This window comes from Staurois parvus, unplaced genomic scaffold, assembly GCF_062004578.1.
Source record: "Staurois parvus isolate SC_StPar_1 unplaced genomic scaffold, SC_StPar_1.0 ptg000768l, whole genome shotgun sequence".
In the NCBI taxonomy this organism is placed as follows: domain Eukaryota; kingdom Metazoa; phylum Chordata; class Amphibia; order Anura; family Ranidae; genus Staurois; species Staurois parvus.
In genome coordinates this window covers 539,760-565,982 of record NW_028318564.1, presented here as the reverse complement: position 1 = coordinate 565,982, position 26,223 = coordinate 539,760, and the positions used below count along the sequence as shown (strand labels likewise).

The following is a 26,223-nucleotide window of genomic DNA, read 5'->3' as shown; positions in this document are numbered from 1 at the left end:
AAAATGTGCAGAACAAGACATAGTATGTCAGTAATGGGGAAAACCTCCCAACACTGGTGATTAGTGCTTTGGCCGTGGCTTGCCTTTTGTTGGGCATAGTTACCAAAGTACAGTTCCTCTTCAACTAGTTTTAAGGAGTTTTAGGGAGATATAACCTTAGCTAAAGTAAAACTCCAGCCAAGACCTGAGATGATTTGTTTTTATCATCGACTGTGTCCCATTGTATAAATTCTCCTTGCTAAAAAAGAAAAAAAATGCTGATATATACCAAATCAAGTCTCATAGTAATATAAGATTATACACAGTTCACAATACACACAAATTTAATCTACAGATCTGACAGAATAAATAAGTCATAAGGGCAATTCAACCTTGTAAACAAAAAGAAAAAACAAATTAAATAGTTTATCCCATTTACTCTAGGTTTGCATCTTACACTTTTTTGCAAATAGGTCACAGGGTTGCTTCTGCTGCATTTATTTATGACTTCACTCGCTCAGTATTTCCTAAATAATAATCCCCAGAGATTTTAAAGCCTTAGGCACAGCCAAGGGCCTCCATCTCACTCCGTTAATAATGCTTGTGTGATGCATTGTCCTGAGGGACTTACAGCAACCAGGGGCTAATATTTTAATATTTATTTTATAAAACATACTCTGCTGTCAAATAGAGCCTGAAATGTTATGCCACAGCCAGAAATATCCAAAGACAGAAGCAGAAGACAAAATTAAGTTAGTGCAAAGTTAACCTATAATGATCTAAAGATATTTTATGAACAATTAGAAATGTTCCATACTGGCTTACTTCACAAATGTGTTATTGTGTATTTAGTATTTATATTACTTAAACTTAACACTGTAATCCCAAGAACACACAAGGACCACATCCTCCACTTCTCCCGGAGGCTTGGTCTGTTGATACCTATCCCAACGATGAACTTTGTAGAGTTTTGAGCAAGTAATGTCCTAAAGTCCACTGGTCCTCACACAACTTCACCTAATCCTGTATTTTTTAATTCACACTCTCAACTCTGTATCTTTAGTTGAATCCACCTCTTGGACACACAAGGAAGCCACTGTACTTCTAATTTTCAAGGCCTTGTATAACATGACCCTGGGCTAGGTTCCTAAGTGAACCCTGTACCGCAGCAGACTCTAAGATGGAGACCAAGTTATTAGGTGGGGAACATGAAGTATACCCACTCCCCCACCACCAGCCACCATCACACCACCTCTACTGCTGGCTGATCACTACTTCTTCTTTCCCTCCATTCCATAAATATAAAAGTTAACTGTGATGTTGACTGACACACTTTTAACCACAAGGCTCAACTTGGTTACACGTGTAATTGTCTCTTTTAACCCAAGGGGTTAACATGGCTTCACTCCCAGCATTAAATTTCTTTTCTATACACCATTGTTACACTTTGTTCTCACACTCAATTTACTTCTTCCCCAGTAAAATGACCAAGGCACATCTTTTATTATCAAAAATCCTTTTACTTGCACACTTGTAAATTGACATCATTACATTGACATAAGAATCAATACATATTTCTCTTCACACGTGATTACACTGGATTCAATCAACTACGATATTTGGCTTGGCTGGTTTTAGTTATGTTGTCCCTAGGGGTGCTTATCACCTGGCCACTGCACATAAACAGCTGGGTGGGATAAGCATTGATCTGGAAAGGAAATGCCCATATATTCTCCCACTCCTTGGAGCCGCACACAGCCTTTGGCTGTGTCCCTCAGAGACAGTGGATCACAGATTGGGATATATGCTCTCTGATTGGCCCTCCTGATCATGTGATGGCAGTGTCAATCTAATCTGCTGTACTGGCTCTCCAACACAGATACCTCAAGTGAGGAGAGGGAGAGCCAATCTGTGCAGTCTGTAGGGATCCCTGTGTAACTGTTGACTTAAAGTTGCAGCTACACACAGATCCCATACAGTGCAGCCATCTGTAACTAGTGCACCAAGCACCATCTGTCACAGGGTACCAGTGCACATCAACATCTGCAAAAGTGTCCCATTGCAACATTAATATCTGTTAGTGTTCCATTAAAACATCAACATCTGTTGGTGGCCCTAGTGGTCTATCAACATCTGTTGGTGTCCCCAGTGGACTATTAACATCTTACTGTTTCAGTGCACATTGACATCAGCTACAGTGTCCCAGTGCAAATCAACATCTGTCAGTGTCCCAAAGGACCATCAACATTTGTCATTGTCCCAATGGAAAACATCTGCAATAGTGGTCCAGCACACATCAACATCTGTCACAGAGTCCCAGTGCGCATTCAAATTTCTCAGTGTCCCAATGGACCATCAATATTTGTCAGTGTCTTAGTAGAGAACATTTGCAATAGTGTTAAAGCACACATGAACAACTCTCAAAGTGTCCCAGAGCACATCAACATTTGTGGGTGTTTCATTGGACCATCAACATCTGTTGTTGTCCCAGTGCCCCAACATCATCTGCAACAGTGTCCTAGAGCAACATCAACATCTGATGAGATTTAGGTGATCTGAGAAGCAGGCAACTACCAACAGTGATGTTCATCCTGGTGAAGTGGCGAACATCAGCAGTGCAGCACACACAGATGATAGGCCAGTTATTAGTAGTGGGGTGTCATGCCTGCCACAAAAAACTAGGGCCTGTACCACATGTGATATCGCCATACTCAGAAGGAGTAGCATAATGTGTTTTGAGGTGTAATTCTAAGTATGCCTAAGCTGTGTGTTAGAAATATCTTATAAATTGACTTTGTGTAATTGAAAATAAATTTCCACTTTTTCCAAAAACTTGTGGCAAAAAAATGACATGTTCAAAAGAGCCATTATGCTTCAAGGAAAATACATTGGGGTGTTTTCTTTCCAAAATGTGGTCATTCTGGGGGCATTTCCATTGTCCTGACATTTCAGGACCTTCAACAATGTGATAGGTATTCAGGAAATTAGATGCGTAAATTTATGCTCCTTGAAAGCCCAAATGTGCTTCTTGGATTTTGGGCCCCTCGTGGTGGATAGACTGTGGAAAAAAAAAACCACACAATTGTGGTATCCCCTTACTTAGGAGAAGATGAATGGGTCTTGGGGTGTAATTGCAAGTATGCCTATGACGTTTGTGAAAAATAACTGGTTTAAATGACAATTTTGTGGAAAAAAATTATTTAATTTTTTCATTTTCCAAAAGATTTGTGGGAAAAATTACAACTTAAAAAAATTCCCCATGTCTCTTACTAAATCCCTTGAGGTAACACCAAACTGAGCTTGTACGGAGTGTCTCCTGGAGTTCTGTGCTGTCGGCGGATGGGTTGGGGACGGTGGGGGAGGGGGGATAAGAGAGGAGAGGGTCAGACAGCCTTTTTGAATGATGTGGAGGATTGACCCCTTGGTTTTCACAGACATGTTTCTGATGGCTCTGAACCAGCCCCAAGAGGTGGAGTATTGATTGTCTTGGAATGTCATTTTTTAAGCTGATTTGATCCTAGTTCTGGTGAGTGCATATTGGTGAAGCATCTCACGGATGTCCTTTTCACAATTGGATGTTACTTTACTACACGGAGGACTGCAGTTCATATGGACTGTTTGTGCAGTCACTAATTTTACTGTGCACTTGCTTTCTACAACTTGCTCTATTTTTGCACTGATTTTTTAAGCTTCTGAGGACTGCTGTTCATATGGACTGCTTGCGCAGTGATTATTTTCACTGTGAACTTGCCTTATTTTTGCACTGTTATTGGAAGTTTTTTGATTTTTAATGAAAGTTACTGATGAATATTGAGAACATATATTGATAACATATATTTGGTAATATAACATATGATCTTGAAATAATTTGGTATTCAATTATAAGGTAGACACATTTATATACATTGTCTTACAGCGCAGAACTTTTTTTTGCTGTATTTGCATTTGTTTATGGGGTGGGCCCTTCAAACCCTCTTGTATTGAACTGTATTGTTGCTGTATTGACTCACTTTTATATTGTAAAGCGCTGAGGAAACTGTATAATAATAATATAATAACATGTGCTAGCTGCTCCCAGATCTCCAAGCGCTCCCTTTATTTTCTTTTTTGAAATCCCTTGAGATGCCCACTTTTAAAAAAAGAGGTCAGTGGAGAAATATTTATACTGTCCTGTCATTTTAGGATCCCAGGAAATGCAACAGACTGTCAGTATATCAGGGTTGATCAATTTTCATATATATATATATATATATATATATATATATATATATATATATATATATATATATATGTGTACCATAACTTGTAGACTCTATAACTACTCTGTAACTCGATAACAGAGACTAAATAACATTCACGGATTTAATTATTTTCACCAATGAAATGTAGCAGATTACATTTTAACCTATACTTATGAAGAACAATTATTTATTGGCAAAATGTTATAACAGAATCGAAGAAAAACATAGTATTTTCAAAATGTTCAGTCTTTTTTTGCTTATATAGCAGAAAGTAAAACAAAACAGTGGTGATTAAATACCACCAAAAGAAAGATCTATTTGTCTAAAAAAATAAAAATTACATAAATTTAATTTGGGTACAGTGTGGCATGACTGAGTAATTGTAATTCAAAAATTGTGAGAGTACTAAAATCTGAAAATTGGCCTGGGCAGGAAGAGGGTGAAAGTGTACAGTATTGCGGTGGTTAAAGATGATGGTGCATTTAGTGAGTAGTGCTACCCATACCTTAAGATACAGTAATCCATGACAACAAAGTCTATAACAAGTGGTCACCCTCATTCAGGGTGAGGACAATAGATGGTGGTATTTAATCACCTCTGGGTTTTTTATTTTTTCTTAAACAAACCAAAAACCACTGAACCATTAAAAAAAAAAAATGTTTTTCTTAGTTTTTGTTATAAAATGTTGTAAATAAGTGATTTTTCTCCTTAACTGATGTGCGCTAATGAGGCTGTAATGTTGGGCACTGATAGGCTGCACTGATGGACACTGATAGGTGGCACTGATAGGCATTGACAGGCATCACTGATGGGCAATGAAAGGCAGCACTCATATATGGCACTGATATGCGGCACTGACTGGCACTGATAGGTGGCACTGACCAGCACTGTTAGGTGGCACTGACGGGCACGTTCAGGCGGCACTGATAGGTGGCACTGATTCACACTGATAGGCGGCACTGACTGGCACTGATAGATGGCACTGATTGGCAGCTCTGATAGGTGGCATTGAAAGGTAGCTCAGATGGGCACTGATATGTGGCATTGATGTGCACTGGTAAGCACTGAAATGTGGTACTGATGGGCACTGGCAGGTGGCACTGATGAGCACTGACAGGTGGCACTGCTGGGGCTACACAGATCGTCAGGGCACACTGATCATCAGTGCTCTGATGATCTGTGTACATGTCCCCTCCGAGGAATGCCGATTACCGTCTCTCCTCTCCTCATGAGCTGTCAGCGTGACAGCTTGTGAGAAGAGAAATGCAGATAACCCGCATTTCCCTGTTTACATGTGATCAGCTGTGAATGGACACAGCTGATCACATGACCGAGCCAACATCTTGAGCTCTTTCCGTGGATCGGTGATCCGCTGTGTCCGAGGGACACAGCACACCGCCGATCGCTGCGCTGCGCGGTCCCGGAGTTACCCATGCGCAGTTAGAATGGGAGGACGTCATATGACTTCCTCCCAGAACGAGAGAACCGCCTTGCTCCAGTCATTGTACTATATGGCGGGCGGGAGGCGGTTAATAAACATGTGTACTAATGTCATATACCATAAAAAAATTGCAACTACCACTGTTTTAGTGTCCATGCTCCCTGTTTTCCAAAAATATATAATGTTTGCAGGTTTTAACTAATCTTCAGGCCTAAAATGTACATTTTACCATGGGTGCAAACAATTACAAAATGGCTCTGGGATTGAAGTGGTTAAATACCTGGTATCTCCAGGAATAAAAGTACAATTTTTATGTTTTATACCCTACTATGCGAATACACCTACTTAAAGTAGAACTATAGAAAAAACTTTTTCTTCATTTTGGATAGAGTAAGGGAGGGTTATAGCCCCTGCCAGATTTCTTTTTGCTATCTGTGTCCCATTGGGGAGATTTACCTTAATTTTCTGTTCCATAGCCAAAACAATAAGTGAGAAGAAATTCCTAAGAATTAAGTGAATCCCTTGGGGCATATAGAGAGGGTGAATCTCCCGAATGAGAGCATAGACAGCAATAAAAACCAAATAGGTGTTTTAATCCCTCTCAACTCTCTACAAATGGATAAAAAAAATTTCCTTTAGTTAAACTTCAACAGTAAAAAAAGATAATTACAGCTTTAAGAAAAACTTAACTACTGCAAAAACGTTAAATCTAAGAGCCTAAGAACATTAGAAACTCCACAATTTTAATAAGAAAAAAAACACAGTTACCTACACAGAAGGTATAATTGCTGTAAAATGAATTGTTTAAAATGACAAGTGGTCTCCAGGAGGTCATTACAACAAAATGTAGTCATGGGGAGTTTTGCTCCTCAAGAACTTTGTTAGCAGTTACCATTCTCTTACCTTGTCGTCTTTGTTTTCTATTCCATTCAGCTGAGTTGCAGCTTAAGCCTTGTAATCGCTGTGAATGTCTCGTCTAAATTAATCGTTGCTACTGAAAAGATATAGCTCAATTGAGCACACTAAATTGTGTCTGATTGCTGCAGTCATTATTTTTGACATTCAAGTGCAGAAGGTCTTATAAAGATTATTACAAAGGTTTAAAAGGTACAGTGATGACAGCACTGTGTAAGAGGAGATATGTGAGGTTTCAAGCCAACGTTTGTTACTGCATGGGTGGAAACAACCTGTCAATAAGGATAAAGTAAATAAACTTTAAGGTGCTCTCAAGCATTTTAAGTTGTGGACCTAGCCACACTTACATGAATGCTGTAAGATATTCCTTCTAACAATATTCATCATAAATGCAGATCATTTAAAATTTCCAGAGTGATAGGATGAAGGACATGGCAGTCTACCCACCCTCTTGGATTTTGCCACCAAAGGATGTGGCCTATATATAGACCCAGGCCCAGTAATAAGACTGCACCCAGGGAATTTAAACACACAGAGGCTTTCCATTCATCTGTAAGTCAACTGTAATTCTGTTCCCTGCAAGAGGAGAGCAGCTATACCTTTTTATTTTCTCTGGCTCAAGCCAGCTCAGCTACAGCATGCTATGAGTAGAAAGTGTAGACACAGAGGTTTAAATTTTTTATCACAAGGACATGTTTTAAAGCAGTAGTAAAGTACGCTTTGCAACCTTTACCTACAGGTAGACTTATAATAAAGCTAACCTGTAGGTAAATTGAATATCTCCTAAACGTGCACCATTTAGGAGATATTCCAGCAAGCAACAAACGGTGATGTCACCAGTGCATGCACTCTGAAGGAATGGCATACCTGTGCCATTCCTGGAGCTCCCGCACACATATGCAGGAGTGACATCATTTGGCACTTGGCCAATCAAACTGCCGGAGCCTGCAAACCCACAAGAAGACTGGGTGAAGATGGAATCCCTGTCAGTGGTGACAGGGCATCGCTGGAGGGATCCGTTCGAAAGGTAAGTCTGGCAAACTGTGCTAGTATGCAGTGCATATTAGCACATTATGGCTTAAAACGTTTATTAAATTAACTTTACTACCACTTTAATAACAGAAATGGCTTCATAAACTGGAACATTTGTATTTGGGATATTGGGCAACAGTATATTATATTGTGTGGCATTTGGGGACAATACAGAAGAGGAACCGGTTTACGGAGTACTTCTAAATAATAATTGATTCTTTGCTCTAGAATCTTGCTCCTCTTTTGTAACCCCAGACACTGGCCAGCGTGTGATGCAGTCTTGGCCAGGGCACAACTGTAGTACAGAGATAAGCAAAATGGTTAACAGAAGTCAATGGGTCTCTTAACATAAGGAGGAAATGGCTATACTAGGAGAACAGGCCACAATGGATGACATATGAAGTGACATAAAAACAGTAGAGCAGCGATCACAAACATATTTTGCACTGCAGGAGGTTCAGGCTGAAAGGGAGGCTTTGTCCTATGTTCCTACTATCCTTAGGAGTAACTTCTATAAGAAAGAGAGTCACATTAATAATGCCATTTCTGGTTGGACGGTGAGTTGTCCAGATTTGTGATGTGATAAATGTCATGCCCAAGCACCACTGGTCTTTGAGGGTATAAAGCCCCAGCAGGTAACATCCTAAAGAGCTTATAGACCTCATTTGATCGGGAGGTCTTGGAGGGAGGTGAGCATCCATTTTTGCAAGTGGTGTCTGCATGCATGGGGACATTCGGGGATAAGGATCACATCTTAGAGTACTTTCACTGAATGTGAGTCTTTTCATGCTATCTGTTCAGTTATAATTGAGTATATACAGAGAGCACTATTTGTTTCCCATTTTATGCTTTGCATATGCTATCAACCATTATGAGGAGACAGCTGTGTGATACCTGCTAGCAGCTGTCCATATGCTACAGGTCATCGAAAGTTTGAGCCCCAGCAGGAGACATCTTGTTTTGACCTTATTTGTACAGAGGTCATTTAAGGAGGTGAGCGTTCATTTGCACATAGGGTGTGTGAATGCAAGGTGATGCTCCGGAGGAAGAAGATTTGATTCTTATTAACATATTAATTTAAAGCACTGGTTAATGGAGACATTGATGGACACTTTTTGATGTATTATTTGTTGTGCTGCAACACTTTGTTTTGCTTATCTACTTACTATCAGCACACAAAAGCCCAAAGAAAGCTTTTAAATCATTTACCAAGGTGACTGTCAATACTGTGTACTTTCAGGTGTTTGAAATCCATAGCTTCTCAATGGAATGCCTCAAAATAAGTGGCTAACTGTTGCTTGATGGGGTAGCGGTTAAGGCCCTTTCAGCTATAAAGCTTAATGACTTTGACCTTGAAAAAGGTATGTGAATTATACTTTTATAATCTGCACCTAGCCAGAGTCCCAGCACACCTAGTTCACAGAGGAAGTAATTTAAAAATGTAGGCCCACAGGCTGAGCCTGGCCTGCCACAGATGGCTGAAGGTAGAGCAGGCATTCACTATTAGAGATACTGCAGACTTTGTTAAAAGAACAATTTTATAACAAATGTTCTGTTGAGACACATGAATGTGTTAAAGATGGTAATCCAATTCTACTCAAGGGATTAGCTTGTTTGGCTTGATCTACTAAGCCCCAAAATACAGGTGAAACTCGAAAAATTAGAATATTGTGCAAAAGTTCATTTATTTCAGTAATGCAACTTAAAAGGTGAAACTAATATATGAGATAGACTCATTACATGCAATGACTATGGGATTACTGTGTTTAATTGGCCAGCAAACTCGCCTGACCTGAACCCCATAGAGAATCTATGGGGCATTGCCAAGAGAAAGATGAGAGACATGAGCCCGAACAATGCAGAAGAGCTGAAGGCCACTATTGAAGCATCCTGGTCTTCCATAATACCTCAGCAGTGCCACAGGCTGATAGCTTTCATGCCACGCCGCAGTAATTGAAGCAATAATTGCTGCAAAAGGGGCCCAAACCAAGCACTGAGTACATATGCATGCTTATACTTTTCAGAGGTCCGATATTGTTCTATGTACAATCTTTGTTTTATTGATTGCATGTAATATTCTAATTTTCTGAGATTGTGGATTTGGGGTTTTCATGAGCTGTAAGCCATAATCATCACAATTATGACAAATCACAGCTTGAACTATCTTGCTTTGCATGTAATGAGTCTATCTCATATATTAGTTTCACCTTTTACATTGCATTACTGAAATAAATAAACTTTTGCAAGATATTCAAATTTTTTGAGTTTCACCTGTATATACAGATATTTCCCCACAGAAAATACATGTGCTCAAGAGGAAGTCCTAGAATCCACGACATCTCCCTCCTGTCTTGGAACTCTAGAAGCTATAAAAGTCTCAGCATGTGCAACAAAGCCCTACCGAATATTAAGAGGTCTGGCTTACAAAAGATAGAGACATTTCCCCCATACTGCCCTGTAGAACTCAGAATTGAGATCTCCTGAGTTTATATAGTTTGCTACTAATGAATCAAAGATAATTCGGCAGCCATGTTTTGGTGCCTAGTACACTGAACCTGAAGAGCTTCCTAGCTTCCCATGTAGATGTTATCCTGGTGCCAACTAGCACAAAGTCCACCAGAAATATATAGAGTTTGCCCTTTTTTGCACCTGGTTATCTGGTAGAACTAAAGCAGTTCTAGCCGAAATATATATAGACTGATGGGAGAGAGGACATGGCTGGCAAGGACACTGGCACCATTCTGGCAATAGTGGATCCCTGTGTTGTGAGGCCTGAAGCTATTCAGAGAAAGATAAGGATTATGATAAAACTTACCTGAGCGACATGGCTATGACAGCAGCACATTTGGACTTTGAACAAAGAAAACTGTTCAGGGTGAAGGGTAATAAAAGGCTTACCAGCATATTATTTGGGAAACCATGTAAAAATCTTACATTGCCATTTATTTATTTATTTCAGGTACTTATATAGCGCCGTCAATTTACGCAGCGCTTTACATATATATTGTACATTTACATCAGTCCCTAACCCTCAAGGGGCGTACAATCTAAGGTCCCTAACTCACATTCATAAAGAAGGGCCAATTTAGACAGAATCCAATTAACCTACCAGCATGTCTTTGGAGTGTGGGAGGAAACCAAAATACTCGGGAGGAAACCCACGCAGGCACAGGGAGAACATGCAAACTCCAGGCAGGAGGTGCCGTGGCTGGGATTCGAACCAACGACCCTAGTACTGCCAGGCGGAAATGCTAACCATCCCATTGCCATCTCTTGTGACAGCATAGAAACATGATTAGCAAATACACCAGAAAGGAAGACTCTGTAGATTACTTCTACGTTAATTTTCTGGGAAACAGAAAGGGTTGTCGTGCAGAGTGTATTTAAAAAATAATTACATAATATACATTTAAAAGACATTTTATCATTTGAAGCCTTTTACTCTACAGATAGAAGGTCTACCTATAGAGAAATAATGACCAGAAGGGATGAAACCAGTTACTGTGTGAAAACGTGTGTGTGTATATATATATTATTATGTATTATACACATACTTAGTGCAGTATTTCTTTAAATAGTGTACAAATGTATGTAGCAGTAGAGCTGAGCAATTATCTTGCTGTCAAGATGGGAAAGCATGTCCTTCATGTTGCTAAAACCACAGAGCAACACCCTGGAATGTGCCTTCAAGGCAAAATATTGCAGAACTGCTCAGGGAAAAGTTTTGTATTTATATTTCTAAATGTGTTTATATAGTGGGCATACAGCTCACTGACTAAGAATGACACAACGCAGATATTGGGCAAATAAATGGAAAATGAAATGTAATACAATAAGATAAATTCACCAGAGAGACAAAAACATAAAAAGAAAGTGAATGCTTAAACAGCATAGAAACAGCTGCTATGTTTAAGAAAATAAAACACCCTTGGGATATCTCAGGAGAAAACACACTGCACAGTCTCATGCAATGGCAGCAGAACTACAGATGCATTGCTCCAGTTGACATGTTTAATTTAAAATGGTGTCAATCCCTGCTGAGATATGGCCTAGTAAACATACTGTAAAATACAAGACAATCTAGAAAACGTGTCAGAAAATTGTGTCAGTTTTATGTAAGCGGTGGATGAAGAACATACAAGAAAAAAGATCACAATAAATGACTATTAAGCAGTTATCATAAACAGCTTATCATGATTTAGATCCAAACTGAGTTATTTCTGTATAGATGGAGCAATGAGTAGCGTTTGCTGAGTATCAGGTAAATTATAAAGGTATACACGCTGTCACTATACTTCAGGGAAGCAAGTTCCATAAATGGGTAAACATCTATGTTCTTTAGTTTATTGACCTGCCAGGACTAGAGATTAGCTGGAGTTCGGGCCAAAACCAGTTTGGTCTGAACCCAGGAGAAGATGTGATATGATTGCAAGCCCTGGCCCAGTCAGTTTCAGCTGGAGAATTCCCTGCTGCACAGCTGGACATTGATCTAATATGTCTACATGGTCATATTTTGTAAATTACATTGTCCAAATATAGCCATATTAAGACAATGGTGTAACCACCATCACTGCTTCATTGGTACATGCAGCTGCTGGCTGGAAATTCCCTGGCCATAGATGATTGGGCCAGTGACCTGCTTTCATGTAACAGCTTTGAATGGGTTTGGTCCAAACTAGTTTTGACCCAATCCTAACCTCATCACTAGTCAGAACCATATGATTTTATCATCATACTGCAAATGCTGTTATGAACTTTGGGCAGCAAAAAGCAGCATAAATACAAAATGGAAGGTGAACCCTGGAGGAACTTCACAGTTCTGGAATGCCATGGTAAGGATATTTATGATATTTGAGACAGCATGCCTTTGTTTGATTAAGATTTTGGGTTACATCTGCCTTTAGATAATATATTCAATGTAGTAAAAACACAAAATGAGATTTGCCAAACTTTCAGATAACGTTAATATGGAACATGTAAAAGAATGAAGCTGTTTCTTACAGTGCTTGAGAATAGGTTTTCAAATAAAACAAGACATCAGCTCTTAAAACACATAAGGTTTCCCCCATATATGCAGTTTCCTGTTAAAACTCCTTTAGCGTACTGCTCATGAACAAAACCAAGCCAGAAAATCATACACTTCTAGTTTTCTTGGTCATTATAAAATACCAAAATACAAAAAGTGGCATGACTAAAAAAACTTGTGAACAATAAATGCAATGGACAAATAGGTGCAGCAGCATGCACTACAGATTCACAGGTTAAACCTAATTTTAAATATGTATAACAAAAGTTATATTTAAAAAATGAAACAATAGATCAAGCTACTTTTTAAAACTCGCTGTAACAGAACCAGTGTTGAAAACATGCAAATTAAAGCTACTGTAACTGTTATGGCGAAAAAAAAATAAAAACAAAAGTTGGAAGACAAAAAAGTTACCTGTCGTCAATATTCCTATTCAGGCAAAGATTTAATGATGTGAGATTCTGGCACTTCTTTACTATTTCCACCACAGTCTGATTGTCCAGTTCAGTGATGTTTCGTAAGTCAAGGCTGGAGAGATTTTTAAGCTTAAAAAGGAAAAAAAAAAAAAAAAAAAAAAGACAAAAACGATTACTTTTCTGGCTATTAAAGACAAGACGGAACAAAACCAGTTTGTAAACTAGATTACTTACACTAGTAAGGTGGATAACACCGTGTGAGGTGACAGAGCAGCCCATAAAACCAACATATTGCAACTCTGGGCAGTGTTCTGCAAAGGCTTCCACTGACCTATTTGTCACCTGAAATATACAGAACACAAGAAGCATTTAATTGATGTGAGCTATATAAACAAGACACAAAATATTCAGTCACCTGCCATGTATTATATAGCTAAAACACTCTTTCATTTTTGTAATCATTATAGTAGGAACAAGTTGAGTGGCTTGGTGGGGCCAGAGCAGAGGGGACAAGATACAGTACTTCCATTTAATATTCAGGTAAATGATGATGTCAGTTCCTACATTACCAATTTATTGCTTGCATGAAGGAGAGCTGTTTTGTCATGCTACACATTTTCCTTAAGTAAGTTGTTTGTCACATAAATCATGGGAGGATGATGAACCATGCAGCAAACTAAAAGTGTCTAACTTGATAAAGGAGTCTAGTTTCCCCTCTGTTACTTTATCATGGGTTTCAAATACATTTGATTTCCCCATTATTTACCTGACATTAGCCAAGCACCACATATAGAAAAATGTACGGTCAACAAGTACATACTGTACACAATAAGTGTAAATAAACACAGTATATGACAGAAAATCTAACTCAAACCACACATACATTTTCCAACTATAGATGGAATCCAAATGGTACAATTTAGGAGTCTGTGTTTTGAAACTTTTATTTATTTATTTTTTAAAGAAATGACATGAAGTGAAATTCAATTCTTTTTAAATGTGAAGCAATACAGACAACTGTGTAATGGAATCATGGGTTAGGACAGGGGTCCTCAAACTTTTTAAACAGGGGGCCAGTTCACTGTCCCTCAGACCGTTGGAGGGCTGGACAATAGTTTAAAAAAAAAAAAAAAAAAACTATGAACAAATGCGGACACAGCACAGGAGATGACCGGAGACTGCGGACATAGTACATGAGATGACCAGAGACTGCGGACATACAACGGCAGCGGGAATACTGGGCCAACCGCTTCATAAGACACACAGACATTTCCCCCCAAGTGTGTCTTATGGAGCGAAATATACGGTAAATGCAAGACACCTTGTTGGGTCAGATCCGTGTACAATGTAAAGAGGGGGGGGGATAAGGAGGGGGGAGAGAGGAGGGGGGAGAGAGAGAGAGAGAGAGAGAGAGAGAGAGGAGGGGGGAAGAGGATGGGAGAGAGAGAGAGATGAGGGGGGAGAGGAGGGGGAGAGAGAGAGAGATGGGGGGAAGAAAGGGGAGGGGGGAGAGAGAGAGATGAGGGAGAGAGAGAGGAGGGGGGAGAGATGAGGGAGAGGGAGGGGGGAGTGGAGGGGGGGAGTGGAGGGGGAGAAAGAGGGGAGGGGGGAGAGAGCGGAGGGGGGGAGAGGAGGGGAGAGGGAGAGGAGGGGGAGAGAGGAGGGGGAGAGAGGAGGGGGAGAGAGAGGAGGGGGGGGGAGAGAGGAGGGGGAGAGAGAGAGGAGGGGGAGAGAGAGAGGAGGGGGAGAGAGGGGGGGGGAGAGAGAGAGGAGGGGAGAGAAAGAGAAGAGGGAGAGAGAAGGAGAGGGAGAGGAGGGGGAGAGAGAGAGAGATGGGGGGGAGAAAGGGGAGGGGGGAGAGAGAGAGATGAGGGAGAGAGAGAGAGAGAGAGAGGAGGGGGGAGAGATGAGGGAGAGGGAGGGGGGAGAGGAGGGGGGGAGTGGAGGGGGAGAAAGAGGGGAGGGGGGAGAGAGCGGAGGGGGGGAGGGGAGAGGGAGAGGAGGGGGAGAGAGGAGGGGGAGAGAGAGGAGGGGGAGAGAGGAGGGGGAGAGAGAGAGGAGGGGAGAGAAAGAGAAGAGGGAGAGAGAAGGAGAGGGAGAGGAGGGAGGGAGAGGAGGGGGAGAGAGGAGGGGGAGAGATAGGGGGGAGAGAGAGGAGGGGGAGAGAGAGAGGAGGGGAGAGAAAGAGAAGAGGGGGAGAGAAAGAGAAGAGGGGGAGAGAAAGAGAAGAGGGAGAGAGAAAGAGAAGAGGGAGAGGGAAAAGGGAGAGGGAGAGGGAAAAGGGAGAGGGAGAGGGAAAAGGGAGAGGGAAAAAGGAGGGGGAGAGAGGAGGGGGGAGAGAGGAGGGGGGAGAGAGGAGGGTGGAGGGGGAGAGAGGAGGGGTGGAGAGAGGAGGGGGGGTAGAGAGAAAGGAGGAGAGCGAGAGAGAGATAGGGGGGAGGGAGGGAGGGGGGGTGAGGGAGAGAGAGAGAGGGGGTGAGGGGGAGAGAGAGAGGGGGGGAGGGGGAAAGCGAGGGGGGAGAGAGGGAGAGAGAGGGGAGAGGGGGACAGAGAGATGGGGAGAGAGAGGGGGGAGGGGAGTGAGAGAGAGAGCGAGAGAGAGAGGGAGGAGAGAGGGGGGAGGGAGAGAGGGGGGAGGGAGAGAGGGGGGAGAGGGCGGAGAGAGAGACGGGGGAGGGGGGAGAGGGGGGAGAGGGAGGGGGGAGAGGGAGGGGAGAGAGGGGGGAGAGAGCGAGGAGGGGAGAGAGGGGGGAGAGAGCGAGGAGGGGGGAGAGAGGAGGGGGGAGAGAGCGAGGAGGGGGGGAGAGGAGGGGGGAGAGAGAGGAGGGGGAGGGAGAGGAGGGGGAGGGAGAGAGGAGAGAGGGAGGAGAAAGGAGGGAAAGAGAGAGGGAGGAGATCGATCATCTATTGCACTTATCTAGGGTCCGTGGCCATGATACCCAACATGTAGCGATGGAGTCTCCTGTCTTGCTCCCCCTCTTCATGGTCAGCTCTAGGCTCCGCCCTCCGGCCGTGACGGTTGCATGCACTAATCAGAATAGATGGCCGGCTGGCTGCAGAGAGGCCAGGTGAGTGGTACGGGTTCATAAGCCAAGCCCACCTTCCCCTGTTCTAAAATTGCTGATCCCGCCCTCCTGCCTCCCGCCCGAGCCCTGCCGAGATACACCCCTGCCCGGCGGGCCGGATAAATGTCCTCAGCGTGCCGCATGTGGCCCGCGGGCCGTAGTTTGAGGACCCCTGAGTTAAGAATATGAAGCTCAACCAGTCAAGAACAGTTTAGGAAAAGGGGGTGTCGCGGATGTGCGCACCAGAGGTAGGACGCAGCCTCCATTTTCTTAAGAATCTCCATTTTCTCCCCTCACTCCCTCCTCCTCCCTCTCTGAGAGGCACAGAGACATTTGGCCAGTGTGTGTGTGCTGGTTGTGTGTCACTGGCAGGCCAGCACAGCAGGGAACTCCAGAGCTATAAAACATTTTTGAGCTAGGTGCCTGGCTGTCTGGGGGCAAGGTGTACCATATAACACCTCGTATAAGATAAGGCAAGCTTTCCCAGGAGTTCAAGGCATTCCAACGAAGCACGAATCAGATAAACACTTTTCAAAATCCATTTTTTCCCTATGTCTCATATTTTGGAATATGAGAGACCTACATAAAAACCAGACATAAAGTCAGATTGGCTAAGAGGAGACGAACAATTTGATGGGTCACTCTCCTTGTCTCGAATACATAGGAAAGCCGAAAAATAGATCTCGTGAACTGTTCAGTGTATAATTTCATAATTCATATCTAATCAATCCTCAGACATGTCTGCATAATAATCTACCCGCGGGTGGAATGTCACTTATGCATATGGAAAGTTATGATCCAAAATATGAGTATGAGAGATTTTGGCTCTAGTTGAGGTATCTGCCCAGACCACCCCTCCCTAAATGAGGCATTGGTCCTTGGCTTTAGAGACACCCCCTGCTGGGGGACTACAAAATGGGCTGTCAGGCCTAAGAGAGTGAAGTTGAAGAAGTCTACCATTTTAACATCAGAACCACCTGGCGAGACCTGTACCCTTTCGCTCTGAAACTTGATCTGCAAACCCAAGGCTGATTGGCAAGTACTTTAACCCCTTAACCTCCTATTATCTCTTTGCTGTGCTGTTGTTCTCTGTATATTTATTTATATATATTGGTTACATCTTTGTTCTGTAAATATTTTATTGCACCCCCTTTTGACAATTCAGTAATAAATCTTTCCTTCTTAAAGTGTTGAACTGTTTCTATAGCTCTTAATTGCAATTTACGAATTCCTGCCTCTAAAAAGAACACTACTGTGTTTGTTAACCCTCTGTATAACCGGCCTGCGGTGACCGTGTTATCCAGACGATTACCTCAACCATTATAGTGTTATTGCGGATATCGCCGAGTTTCCTCTTTCTCTGTACAAAAAGGAGGTGGTGGCAGTGTGGATGGTTAATTGCGTAATTAACCTGACCCAGTAACAATTGCTCAGGCTGCCAGTACATCGATTGTGGTCCAATTAGCTGGAAAATCGTTGTGCAGGGTACACCTGGGTGTGGCATTGTTATGCACGTGACATCGCGGTTTTAGATTGGCTAGTCTTTCGGTCACGAGTTTGGTAAGAAGGGCTGGGGTCGGACACCGCAGTCGTCACATATTGGTGGCAGCGATCGTCGGATCGTTGCATATTGGTGGCAGCGATCCCGTGTCCGTCACAGGTGGGTTTTTTTTTCAAGAAGAACTTGCCAGTACGGCATTCCGACACCTCCAGCAAAAGACAATGTGAGGGATCTGGGCTTTTTTCTAGTTTGTCTAAAGTGAGTACCAGCTGCGGAGTGAGCTGGCAGTCGCATATTCCAACACAGCTTCTGTAGTTTCAGCTGAGGAGGAAATTCTGGTAGAGTGATACCAGCTGCACTCTGCCTCTTCCTATATCCTCACCTTGCTATGACTGCATCTTCCTATCTTTTAGTGCCAGTAGCAGCGACAGTGAGTTCTGCTGAGTCTATTGTTGCTGGATAGGGGGGGCTGTCTATTGTTGCCGGATGGGGGGATATGTCTATTGTTGCTGGGTGGGGAGACCTATCTGTTGTTGCTGAATGGGGGAGCCTGTCTATTGTTTCTGGATGGGGAAGTTGACTATTGTTGCTGGATGGGGGGGCTGTCTAGTGATGCTGGATGGGGGGGGTGCTGTCTATTGTTGCTGGATGGGGGGGTGCTGTCTATTGTTGCTGGATGGGGAGGGGGGGGGTGCTGTCTATTGTTGCTGAATGGTGGGATGCTGTCTATTGTTGCTGGATGGGAGGTTGCTGTCTATTATTGCTGGATGGGAGGGTGCTGTCTATTGTTGCTGAATGGGAGGGTGCTGTCTATTGTTGCTGGATGGGAGGCCATCTGTTGTTGCTGAATGGTGGGATGCTGTCTATTGTTGCTGGATGGGAGGTTGCTGTCTATTATTGCTGGATGGGAGGGTGCTGTCTATTGTTGCTGAATGGGAGGGTGCTGTCTATTGTTGCTGGATGGGAGGCCATCTGTTGTTGCTGGAGGTATCTATTATTGCTTCTGCTGCCTTAAAATACTCTAAGGGCTCATGCTCAGAAGCTTAGAGATGTACAGTAGGGATGAGCTCATGCGCGTTTGCATTCAACTTCAAATCCACCTGAGCTATCCCTCCGGGAAGCTATCAGACAATCATAAGTGGCAGAGGCATCCCCCCAGCTGCATGATTACAAGGAGAGTGTATACATGTGGCTTCAGGGAAGGAAATGCCTCTGCCACTTATGATTGGCAGTCCGCAGTGACAGCTTCCAGGCAGGATAGTTCAGACAGATTCGGACTCATGTCTATATATGCATGAGCTCATCCCTACATTGTAAAAACTGAGCTTGTTTTGGTGCCCATCAGGCACAGATCTTGTGTAGCTCTCAGCAGAAATCAATGGCAAACTCAGCACAGTTTGAGCATACAGCAGCTGTATGGATATATAGATGCACACCCTCATGTACATATACCGGGATGTATCTTGAACAAAGTATGCATTCGGGGCCTACACCCTGTACGCATCCATCACTGTACGCAAGTACAGTTGGGATGCATGTAAATATGCATACAGCTTCTGTGTATTTTAGCCTGACATTGATTTCTCCAGGATGGTGGCAGCTTGTTGTACCTGTGACTGTCATTAAAATACAGGACTTTTTTTGCTGTACAGTTCAGAGAGCCAGTGTGCATGAGCCCTTAACTACCTTTTCAACCACCTAGCGTCAGGCAGTAGTGTGCACCACAATAAAATTCCAGCATACATTGGGGTTGGTCTGAAATTTGAAGGTGTATAGATTACGACTAATCTGAGGTCAAAATGTAAAATTTTGCAATTTATTTGCCATCTCCTTCAGGATCCTTGTAATCAGAAGCTCTCCAACAGCCTATATTTTTGTATACATGCCTGTTACATACCTGCAGCCCTCACATTTACACCCTTCTTTTCACCTTTCTTTTTAGTAAAGTTGGGTAAAGCTAGCCATAGAGGATGTGTGTTTCTTTCCTGCAACCTCTGAATTCCCCCCATCAAAACAGTCAGTGTTGATGGGGAAATCCCTCCAGTAGAGCTATTGTGTTCTGCTTGCGCCATTCCTACAGGGAGAGCACAATTATTATTGCCTGTGGCTTTAGCCGTTGGCAATAATCACATGAAAGATCCAACAGACTGGCTGTACCCAAGTCTTACAACAATCGATTTGGATACAATCAACCTGCCTATTGATGGTTCGAACCTCGGCCGGTTCCTGTTAAACCAGCTGGGATTCGAACCATCTATGGCTTGCTTAAGAGAGACAGGCATGAGACAGAGAGGAAATGGAAAGCAGTATGTCAATGAAAAAAACAAGAGGCCTAATTGTATACATGCCATATTAGTCTAACCTCAAGGCACAACCTTTTCTTGGGATAGGACAGGGTAGGAAACAGAATCACTGTCAGGTTTTATTGATATGGTAACTGGTTGGGAGAGGAAAGGGGTGATGAGTTTGTATTATGGTTACCTGCTTTAAATATACTGGAAAGCTACATTTCTACTTTGAAAAACAAATCACACATGTGCCTAGCGGTATTGGGAAAAAACAACATTTATTAATCTCTGCCCTACGTTAACCACAGTGATAACCTCACTTGATCTTTTGTCTCCATAGTGTCTATATTTGTATCACTTAGATTTGTTTTCCTTTTTGAATTCTAAATATAGTGTATGAACACCATCTTGCATGGATGATGGTACACACTGTGCGTGAACTTTGCGCATTAAAATAATCCATAAAAGAACATTACAGACCATCAGACTAGTGAAGCTGGCTTGTAATCACTGCAGATTGGTTTAATCAATATAATGTAACAGCTACATAGCATCCTCATATCCAGCCTAAAGACAAGTTCACATAACTGAATGTCAGTGACAATTTTAAATAAATATAACCGGTACATGAAAACATATTGTTTAACATCATTAAATCATTTCAGATATATGGAAACTTTTGAAGAGCTTGTAATTGTTAACATTGCATTGTTAAACTTGCACTACTCTCAATAGTCATCTGAAGAGTAAGCCACGGTGAATGGTATTTCAGAGTAGGTTTGGCAGGCAGTTAGAAGGCTTTGTGTTACCTAATATAATCCTGGTATTCCCCGTCAAATGAGACTGGGAAGGGGGGGGATGGGGATAAGGTTGCAAGAATTTTTGTTTAACCACAATCCACAATGTGGAAACACCCTACTAACCACTCCCACAAACCACATCTTTATCTGTAGCCACACCCACAAATAAACTCCCCTCTTTTTTTAATGAATTCTTTATACACTCCTTTTTAACTCACCCTCAAACATGAGGTTGCAGACTTTTGGAACAAGAGAAAGGCTTTGAAGGTATACAAACAAAATATTTTGTGTGCCACAAAAAAGCCAAAGATGCGTCTTGGCGAATTGTGGGTTTGAACGCATTGCATTAACGGTGGGTGAAGCTTAAACGGGTATGATTAAAAAAAACAAAACTCAACCTATGCTTTTATGGGTCAAAAGAGTATAGCTACTACTTTTCTCATACTTCACCTTGCCAAATCCCATCTAATACTGATGCTTCCATTTCAGGCTCAGGAATCAAAATAAGGTAATGTAAAGAGTTCAAGGGTTACAAATACATAACACAGAGTTCAGGGGTCAGGATTAGGTAATGCAGAGAGTTCAAGGGCCACGATTATGTTATGGAGAGAGTGCAGGCCTTGAACTCTGCTTGCTAATTATTTCCTAATTTTCTGTAATTTCATTGTGGAATTTATTCACAATAACAATAAATCTTATCTATCCATCTAGTTGTGTTCCCTCTTCCTGCTTTTGTTCCAGTGTTCAGGTCCTCATTTAATGTAAAATGTCCAATTTTTGAGATTTGTGGTGGCTGTATTAGTTCCAGGCTTTTTTTTAGTTCACAGAATACAACCAAGAACACATATAGTAGCTTGAAATTTCAGTTAAAGTGATCGTGAAGTCTAGTTTTTATTTTTAAAACAAACATGTTTATAATTACCTGTCCTGTACAATGAATTACAACCTGCTCTTCTCAGGTACCCCGCTGGCGCTCCTGGCTCCACTTCTTCTTGGTGTGTCACCATAGGAAGCCACTTCCTATTGTGACACACCGTCCAGAGCGTTCAGTCCAGAGCCGCCCTGCCTGTGTCCATTGACGCAGACAGTGATAAGCCCCCCCCAGCTCCCTCGTCATAAGATATGACCAACAGCAGTGGCTCTTGCTGCTCAAAAAAGCCTGTGAGAGCAGGGAGAAGAGGAAAGAGATGCTTCAGATGGGCACAAAGGTGGAGCAAATGAGGGCTCAGATAAGCATGTAAAATCCCTTGTGACAGCAATAGGCAGTGACAGGTACTCTTTAAAGAGAGATTGGGGGTCTACTAGACCCATCATCTCTCCTCTGGCCTCCAATGCAACTGATCAGACACAGATCGGACTGATCAATTATATTACTGGCTGATAACCAGTAAACAAAGAGCTGAAGCCAGAAGTGACAAAATTGTCGTCGCTTCCACTGTGTGGTGTCAGAAACCGGAAGAAATAAATTCAGTTCCTCTTGCTGTGTGCTGGAAGCCTGATGCCACCAGTTGCATCCTTACCAGGCTCCCTGATTGCTCAGAAGAGCCTGGTAAAGGGGCAGCAGGAGGGGGGGGGATGTTAATCCACAAGATTGATCAATGTCCCATATATAAAACGCTTCAAACTGGTGCCAACAAAATGCTAAAGTCATGGTACATGCAAATGAAAATATAATTAACTGCAGAACTCTGGTCCTACATTAGTTTCCTTTTTTCAAGCAATTTTTTCATTTTTCCCTGTTGATCCTGCTAGTATAACACTTTCTATTCTGGGGTGACAACAGTCACTCATTGTACATTATCTATGGAAGAGCAGCGTTGTCATCTTAGGACAGGAATTGTGTTAGGGCAACAAACAACTTTCTACTTTTCTCATACTTCACCTTGCCAAATCCCATCTAATGCTGATGCTTCCATTTCAGGTAGAGTTTTTCTTAAATGCAGTACTCAAAGCAAGGCAATAACAGCCTGAAGTACCTTGCCAATTTAGTACTTATTGTTGAAAAGCACCTGGCAATATAAGAAGTAAACATCAAGCTGCCTGTCTTGTCTTTGACAAATCTGTGGTACCCATTAGAAAGCAAATAAACCATTTGTTTTGCTAGGTAATAGAGACAAACTAGAGAGAACGTAATAAAAACAAAAGCATCATTAACATGCCAAATGACAGTGAGCAGAATTTATGGTTATACATCTAAAGAGCAATAATGAGCGAAACCATATTCCAATGGTTGTTTTTATTCCAGAAGAAAATGGCCATACATATTGCCAATTACACCACAGATGTATTAAACACTTGACGTCCACGCTGGATGATTTGAGCATGCATAGATTTGTAGCATCAGTAAGCCTTAAGTGGTCTGAAAAGAAATACACCTCCCTAATTAGGATGTTACTTTAAAACAGTAATGAGGGAAAGCTGTTAAGGCACTTGTGGACACTGTGCTACTTCAAGAGGCCTTTATTACAGCCCCATCTCCTTCCTACTGATTCCCTAGATGAGTGTTCTGCTCAGCTTCTTTGCTTGAATATTTTTGTGCTAATGCACTAAACAACATGTGCCATGCACTATATGACAAATATGTAATGCGGCATTTACTATGTTTTCAGAATTAATGCAAAAATAAATCAATAAACATATTTTTTTTTCTATTATCGTGCCACGTAGACACATGATAGGCCAGGGAGACAGGGCCACCCTGTAACTACAGTTCAGTTCATGGAGATGCAGACAAAATTTTATTAGCCACTGTCAATCAAAGGAAATGACCTTTCCTGCTTTTTTATCAATTGATTCAGATCACAGCCAAAATTATCTATGTGTTTTCATCCTCTGTTAAGATAACTGCAGAGTTTCCTCTTAATAAAATGCCACTTCAGTTTTAGAGAAACAACAGTTTAGTTTACATTTGCGGTCAGATGGGGAAAAAAAAGGCACTTAACCACTTCCAGTTTGGGCCAATTCTGGAATTCCTCTCCTACATGTAAAAAAAAATGTTTTTTTTATTTGCTAGAAAATGACTTAGAACCCCCCAAACATTATAAATGTTTTTAGCAGGGGCCCTTGAGAATTAAATGGTGAGCATTGTATATTTTTATGTCACATGATATTTGCGCACACATTTTTTGGAAAAAATACACTTTAATGGATTTTAATGCACAAATACACAATACAAGACCCAATTGTTTGGTAGAATATAAAAGATGTTATGCCGAGTAAATAGATACCAAACGTGTCATGCTTTAAAATTGCGTCCACCCATGGAACGGTGCCAAATTACGGTACCTAAAATTCTCAATAGGCAACGCTTTAAAAACCTTTACAGGTTACCAGTTGAGAGTTACACAGGAGGTCTGGTGCTAAAATTACTCTGCTTGCTCTGATGTTCTTAGCAATACCTCACACGTGTGGTGCAGTCGCCGTTGACATGTGCGGGTCCTACGGGCTCGTTCGCATTAGAGTAGGAGCACGGGGGAACGAGGGCACTTTGTTTTTGCACTGTAACTTACTTTTTTTTAATCAACTTTATTGCTATTACAAGGCATAAACAATATCCCTTCTAATAGCATGGGCCATGACAAGTCATCTTTATTCAGAGATCGAGGGTCAATTAGAAAGGTAAACAAAGGACCAGAACAATATCTTCAAAATCCTGCACAGCGGTTAGATGGCAATCCAGAGGCTGCTGCTAGCAATAAAACACAAAGAAATCTGTATCAATAAAGATACACTTGTAAAGACCAGATGTGACGCTGCTAGCCCCACATCCGGTCTCTACAAGCGTCTCGGGATATATTTGTGTTTAAACTGCCATATATATGGAATACATGTAAGTGCATTTTTTAAGTGGTTTTATGTAATAAATATGGTATATTGCTATGGAAGTCTCCCTTTGATTGCTTTACTGTGAAGGTGCATTGTGGCAGTTTGAAGTGTTTCCTTACAAGAGGAAGCCAGGATTAGATGGCAGCGGTTGCTAAAGGGCACAGGAGACCGATTCACCCTAGGGGCTTGCCAAAGCACCCAAAAGCACCTTTTGACCTACCTTGTTATAGGTGGTCAATACCTTGCGGTGAGTGGGGCTCTTTAGGGGGGAGCACAAATCATGTTTTTTTGCTGGCAAGATCATCAAATTGTCACCATCTATCACACTGATCATCTTGATGTGGAAGGTGTTTTATAGCACCTGTACTTTATTTTCAAGTACTGACCTGTACATTTGATTTTGTATGTTTCTAAGATCACTCAATTTGTCTGCACTAACAGTTTTGTACATAGGTGTTCATAACACTGTGCACTAGGATCATATCAATATAGGGGGAGGTGTACTGTAGTCCCCGTAATTTTTATGTTTTTAGAGGCATTTGTATGCACAAATCACCATAAGCAACAAAACTTTATTAGAAATATGCCCCCTATAGAGGGAGGTGTATCATAGTACTTTATTATTAGGTTGCACAAACACAGACACGTAAAAGATAGGTAGGTATTATTGACACACACATTTGATTACACATTGAAGAGGGAGGTGCATTGTAGTATTTCATAAAGTTGTACCTCCAGACACCCACAGAATTAGCACAGCAGCGCAGCAAATCTAATTTCTTTAAAGGACCAGAACAGGAAGTGACAAAATCCTTGCTTTTTGTTTGACGTTACACAGTGGGAGGAATGACGTCCATTTCTCTCACTGTGCCGGGAGCTGAACGTGTCTATGCCAGGCTACCCTATCATGTGAGAACCTGGTAAAGGTAGAGGTGGCGGGAGGGGGGTGGGACCCCCTTCCGCCACTTTTAAAAGTAATCCAGTGGCTTGTTAGCTGCTCAGACTATTTTTACTCTGTAGGAAATTGCCGGGGCTACAAGATGATATCTCGATTATTGCTGCAGCGATGACCACGATATCACCCTTTCCGTCCAAGGACATTTATAAATGTATCTTGGATGGGAAGTTGTTAAAAGAGAAGTTTGGGATTTATTCAAAAATAAACTTACATACTCACCTATGTGGTTGCAGCACTGATCTGATGCTGCATCTGTCCCCCACTGGTCTAAGACTGAAAACCGAGTAATAATAGACCGCTGATTGCTCAGTTTTCGGTCTTCAGTGAGCAGAGAGTCACTGAGAGTCAGTCACCGGCTCTGTGCTCTGCCCCTCACTGGAGCGCTGGGCTATGCAGGGAAAGGGAGCTGCTGGCTCAGGCTCTCAGCAGTACTTTAGCCTGCAGTCTACTTAATATTGGTCAGAACTAAGTGCACTCCTGTGACCCACAGGAGAAGTATGGACAAATTAGCTTTGGCCTTACTACTCCTTTAAGCCATGGTTTTACCAGCCCCCTTAGACTGCAAAGGCAGGCAAACAGGGTTGTACATATGCTACAGCAAAAATGTACTTCCTGTCTTGTTCGGTACTGGTGCCTGAATGCGACCCATTCAAATGAATGGGGCTGAACTGCAACCACCCTACAACTGTATGCAATGCTTATAGGGTTAAAACAGGTGGTAGGGAGCCGAAATATC

The 26,223-nt window shown here is 42.1% G+C and overlaps 1 protein-coding gene across 1 annotated transcript in view; it reads right to left on the bottom strand.

Moving 5' to 3' along the window:
* The window catches only part of FBXL17 (F-box and leucine rich repeat protein 17), a 953,351-nt gene that overhangs the window by 639,394 nt on the left and 287,734 nt on the right, over positions 1-26,223 (bottom strand). Inside the window, exons 5-6 of the mRNA XM_089654419.1 lie at positions 13,285-13,392; positions 13,049-13,179 (exon numbers count right to left, since the gene is read on the bottom strand). Of these exons, the coding sequence (XP_089510545.1) occupies positions 13,049-13,179; positions 13,285-13,392 (239 nt within the window). The remainder of the gene's footprint in view (positions 1-13,048; positions 13,180-13,284; positions 13,393-26,223) is intronic.